The 5839-nt window shown below is 43.7% G+C and overlaps 1 protein-coding gene across 1 annotated transcript; it reads left to right on the top strand.

Moving 5' to 3' along the window:
- Positions 1-1889: 1889 nt before the first annotated feature.
- On the top strand, positions 1890-2966 carry LOC147443037 (uncharacterized). The gene is made up of 2 exons (XM_086529470.1): positions 1890-2295; positions 2380-2966. The coding sequence occupies exons 1-2, from the start codon at positions 2262-2264 to the stop codon at positions 2964-2966; spliced, it is 621 nt and encodes a 206-aa protein (XP_086385596.1). The 5' UTR covers positions 1890-2261.
- Positions 2967-5839: the final 2873 nt, after the last annotated feature.

Genomic DNA, 5839 nt, shown 5'->3' on the forward strand with positions numbered 1-5839 from the left:
ATTATTGGAGGTATCAACAAAGAAAAAAAGGGATAGCAAGAAAAAGAAGCACGAACAGTTGGAAGAGAAAGGCTCTCCCTCTCTCGTGTTAGAGAAGGGTAAGCAAGGCGAGGGCTCTCACCCTCTCTCTCTCTTGCTCTCGTCATCAAAACAAGCGAAGCCTGGAGGGAGGAAGAGGTGAAGAAAAGCACTAAAGAAAAGGCTTTCTCTCTCAGGAAGGAGAAGCATAACGCAGGAAAAACGAGGGCAAGAACCAAGGAGAAAGCAAGGAGGAGATTCTCTCTCTTTCTTGCTCTCTTCCTTCGCTAACCAAGGCACAAGTCTCGCTCTCGGCCTTTCCTAAGGAAGGAACCACTCTCTCTCTTCCGGCTTAGCAAGGAGAAAGCTTGGTCAAGGAAAAGGAGGGATCTCTCTCTCTCTCTCTCTCTCTCTCTCTCTCTCTCTCTCTCTCTCTCTCTCTCAGCTTGAGAAGCAAAACGGGTCTCTCTCCCTCTCTCGAGAAGGGGAGGCAAAGCAAAGGGCTCGGAGAGTCGGTACAAGAGGCAAGCATTGAAGAAAGATCTCTCTCTCGTTCTCCAACCAAGGCATAAAGAAGTGGTAAGGGGAGTTCTTTCTCTCGTTCTCAGATAATCTTGAGAAGTCGAAGGAGGAGAAGGCAGTCTTTCTCTCGTGCATAAGCAAGTGACTCAAGCTAAAGAAGCAAGAGGTCAAGAGGAGGAGAACGACAATTAAGTGAGTGTAAAGCAAATAGAGTAATAAGTTGCACAATATTTGGCAATAATCAAAGCTCGATGATCGAGGCAATGAGTGAATTGAAGCTTGCAGAATCCATGAGGTATTTGAAGCAGATAAAGCGACTTCCATCACCGTCATCCGTTAGAGATTGAATTAGCATTTTGTTAAGTTCGGTGTCGCTAACGGCCCGGTTAATCCTATAAACGGGAGCTTAAACTCCTAGTTAGCAGTTGATCCAAGTGACGGTGCTGTTAACAGCCCGCCTTGGCTAAAGACCAAGTTGTACTCAAGGTAATATTCAATTAATTGATGATTACGGTGATTGTCAGATTCAGTTGTATCTATTGTTCTTGTTCTCTCTCTTTAACACCTCTCACAGCCAGAGGCCCGGCGCCTGCCCGGCTCATGTAGCGAACACATATCCCTCGACATCTTTGGTGAACCCGACGCGAAACGAGCCGAGGTGGCAGGTGAATATGGAGATGACAGAACAATTAAAGCAGTTTATTGACGATTTCAGTGCCAATAGATTTGATAAAAATCTAGTAGTTGCAGATTTGCCTAAAATGATGGAATTAGTTCAGGGATGTCTGCAAGAAGCGAAAGCCGTGCAATTAAAAAAGCAGATTGATGATACTGTAGAGTTAGCACTTGATGATGTATGTGAGCAGTATTATGTTTTTTAGGGATATGATCCAGAAGGTTTTATTGCATGTTATGAAGTTGAGATGAAGAGCCAAAATGTTCCAGAAGATCGGATGGTTGCAGCTTTTGAGGAGGTTGTAAACTCAAATTTTAAAAAGCAGGTTCAAGAACTGGCAGAAGAATATCCCACACGGTGGGAGTATTTTGCAGAGGACTTTATTTATGAAAGCTCAAGGATTCTAGATCGGGAAATAAAGAAGATTACTGAACGAAGTAAGGTTGTCTTCAGTAAAGGTGAAGGGGATCAGATGCAGATCCTCAACTATGATGAATTCTGGGAGCATATTTCTACAAGAAGTAAAGCCAAAGAAAATGCTAAGCTAGAAGTTGTTATCGATGCATATCTTCTGGAAGACGAGACATTATTGCATGCAGATGATGATTTCATAGTAGATACTGTTTATGCTCGATTGGGATTGTCTTCTTTATTCCAAAGCAGATATGACTCTATGGATTCTAAGCATGCAGTCATATCCTCTTAAAGTGACATAAATGAGGAAGCAGGTTTCTTAGAGCCAGTACATGGTTTGCATACAAGCATAGTTGCTAGCAGTGATCAAGAAACTTGTTTGTCAGAGTCAATATGTGATGTGGATGTCCATTTGGAGTGCTCTTTGGGTGTAGAACATGAAGAGAATGCTTGTGCAGCATTACATGCAAAAGCAATTTCTTTGGATGATGCTATACAAGAGGGTTTTATGTCTATGGCTACATTTTAGGACATTGGTCATGATGTAGATGTATTTGATACTCAACCATATGTATTTGATGTGAACCAAGACAAAGATTATGATTATGGAGATGCATATTCAGAGGGGGTGATGGATGATGATCAGTCTATGACTGCTACTACAGGTTACAGGGTTTGCTATGATGATGCTATGGAAAAAGATATTGATGCTATCTTTGTAATGCATGCTGAGACTTGTGCTATTGAAGTGGAAAGATATTTGAATGGGAGTGTGAAGTTTCCAGAACAATTTGTGCCTATGTATGAAACAAGCGACGAGGTTTCTTGTGATAATACTCAGAAACTAGGTGGTTCTTCCAAGGAGGAAGATATGGAGCTTATGGATCTTCTTGATGATGCGCTAGAGGAATTTCGAGTTCCTTGTGACAAGAGTAGTGAAGAACATCCTACAACATATGATGAAGAGCTTATTTTTCTTTTGGATGAGGCTCTAGAGGAGTTTGTGCCTACTAGAGAAGGCAGCCATGCAGCATTTGTGTTACCAAATGAAGTGATGACATTCAATGACTCACTGATGCAGATTGATATTTTGAAAACCATAGCGACTGAATTCATTTTGCGTATAGGTTCTGTTATGATGGGAATATGGGACTTTTTGCTGCTATGCTATGAGAAAGTTTGTGGAGATGCAATATACTTGAAATATGATCATCCACTACCTTATGACCTAGGAGGTTATCATGCTAGCTATGATTGCTGTCCGTTACTTTATTTTCCCTATGATCCTGGGGATGGTGCAAATTTTTTAAGGGAATGCTCACACTGGGCCAAATGATTGGTTTTCCATTTGATCCTGGGGGTTACTTAAGTGCAAGTTGCAGATGTAGAGGATACCATATGCCTGATGTAGCAGGCTGCATGATGCCAGGTTTTGTTTTCTAGATTATGTTAAGTCAGAAGAGTGTTTGGTTATGCATTCAATAAGATAACATGGCTGGCTTCCATCTAACTTCTTTGGACAACTGATAAAGTATCATCACATTTTTTTGAGTTGGTTCTGCTAACAGAACTTGAAGTAAAGGACTTGACAGCCATTCCGTGTGCAGACAGAGCAAGGCATACTTGAGCTTGACAGGGTTCCTTAAAAGAGAGCTTAATGTTCAAGCCGTGTGCATCATTAACTGGAGCACTTGAGTCTGGCGGGGTTCACTAAACAAGTTACCGTTGATTGAATGCTTTGAAGATACAACAGATATAGTTCAAAGATTTTTGATGGACAGCTACCTAATGATCAAGCTAGAATATTGATGATAGGGTATAAGCCTTATTTCATTTTCCGTACAGTTACATGAGTCTGATGATGCTCTTGATGATATAAGTGCGGTTGGCACAGACCGGAGGCTGTGCATGTTCAGAGGGGGTGGATGTCGTGCAACTTCGCTCCCATGCTAAGAAAGATTCCATAAAAATACATATCGAGCTTATTTAAAGCCTACTTGATTAATGGTCAGCGATGAGGGCTTGTTAACATGCCATGTTTAATGATTAATGTATGCCAGATGCGGTTAAAAAGGGCCAACACATGCCTTAATGATGACAAAAATGATTATGCTTGAAGTGAGCACATATGGGAGTTTATGATCTAGAGCTATAGTGGCCTGTCTTTACGGCTCGTCGAGTGGAGCTACGATGAAGAAGTTATGGCAGTTTGAAGTTTAAGTCGATTGCAGATCCGTACCAGATTGGGCAACTGCAGATGAGGTGACAGAATTGAAATGAATGCACGGGCCTGAAGTTCTCACTTTGTGGAGAGCGTCGGTCTTTTCAGATTGGTGATTGAAGTTCCGGTCGCCAAGATATTGGCCGATAAGATTCACTGGGGGCCGGTTCCGTACCACTCCGGTTGGCTCGTACGGAGTGCCATCTGAGAGATTTTGGCTCTCGCTCGGATTTTGGAGTGCAGCAAAGTAAGTGCTCGAGGAGAATCTTGTCCAAAATATTATCTCTTGCAGTGCATTGATAGCAGCTACATGTACGTCAAATGTGGTGTACGTCTCATTAAGTACAAAAACTGCTTGAAGAGCTTCAAGTGATCTCATAGAATGCAATGATTACGGGATAACTCCAACAGAGGCAGGGCTAGGAAGCTGGACAAATGCAATCATGTACGCTTATATCTTGAAGGCAAGAATCACCATGCAAAATGATGCGGGCATCGAAATTCATGAAGATATTGTTAGTCAAGGACTGCTTAAAGGAGTTATGCTTGGCAATGTTTCGGCCGATAGGTATGCCAAATGTGATGCCCTTCAATGGCGTCCAAAGACAACCAAGCAAAGGCCGTCCAAGGGCTAGAGGCCTCCCAATAAATAATAGGCACTATGGCCGCCGAAGATATAGGATGTTCACCCGCCAATTAAACCCTTAAGGGTGTGTGAAAAGCAAGGGAAGAAAAAAGGCATGGCGAGCAGATGACGGGCTGGGGCGCAACCTGAGAAGGCGGTGCTCGCGCTGGGCCATAGAGCGGTTGGATCAGAGCTCGCCTGAGACGAAACATGTTCGGCATGCCATGGCGATGGGGTTTGGTACTAGCTACGACAGAAATAACCTCGCTTGACTCGCTGCCTGCCACGTCATCAGGTCGAGTCCCGCGCCACATCAGTCACGGCACCGTGACTGATGGGCAGAGGAAAAATAGTGTAAGAATGGGAGAAAGGGCATAAGAAGAATAAGGGTTATCAATGAAAAAGGTTACGAAGCGAGGATTGTAAGCAAGCGAGGGCATAACTCGAGAGGAACCAAAGCTTCGTGAGGAAGCAACGAGAAGGGCTCTCTCTCTTTCTCTCGTGCTTGAGAGCAAGTCGAGGAGGAGGAGGAGGGGAAGCTTTTCTCACTCGTTCTCGAAGCAAGAAGGAATCTCTCTCTCGCTCTCTCTCGGCTCATCATCGGCTACTACAAAGCAAGGTGAAGAGCTTGGTCGAAGCAAGCAAGCTTGAGAAGAGCTTGGGCGAACCAAGGTCGAAGCTTGAGGGTAAGCTTGTTGAGGCTTGAGTAAGCCAAGGCAAGAAGAGGATTACAAGTAAATGAAGAACTTGGTTAGAGCAAGCCAGGTTCGAGAAGAGGCTTGTCAAGGCAAGCAAGCGAAGCTTGAGAAGGAGCTTGATCTAAGCAAGAGAAGCACTCTTGGCCTTGAACCGAGCAAGAGAGGAAAGCATGAGGTAATGCAAAGCGCACAAAGCAGGAAGCTGCGGAATAACTGATATAGTTGAAGCTTGCTGAACCTAAGGGCAATTGAAGTAGTTAAAGTGGCAGAAGAGAACTTTCATCACCGTCATCAGCTAATGTTTGATTAATCATTCTATTAAGCCCGATGTCGTTAACGACCCGGTTAATTCTGTAAAGCTGGAGCTTAAACTCCTAGTTAGCAGATGACCCAAGTGACGGTGCTGTTAACAGCCCACCTTGGCTAAAGATTAAGTTGTACTCAAACATATTAATCGATTATTTGATGATTACGGCGATTGCCAGAGTCAGTTGCATCAGTGTCTCTTGTTCTCTCTCTTTCACACCTCCCACAGGAGAACTCAAAGGAGAACTCAAGAGCCCCCACCAAAAGAATGAGAAAGAAGTGAGTCTCTTGCCACCTCGGCGGAGATGGCTCCACCAAGACGGTGGGCAAAACGCTCTCCATCACCTCCTAAAAAAGGA

The sequence above is a fragment of the Adiantum capillus-veneris genome, chromosome 14 (genome assembly GCF_014529385.1).
Source record: "Adiantum capillus-veneris isolate H3 chromosome 14, ASM1452938v2, whole genome shotgun sequence".
Classification (NCBI taxonomy): domain Eukaryota; kingdom Viridiplantae; phylum Streptophyta; class Polypodiopsida; order Polypodiales; family Pteridaceae; genus Adiantum; species Adiantum capillus-veneris.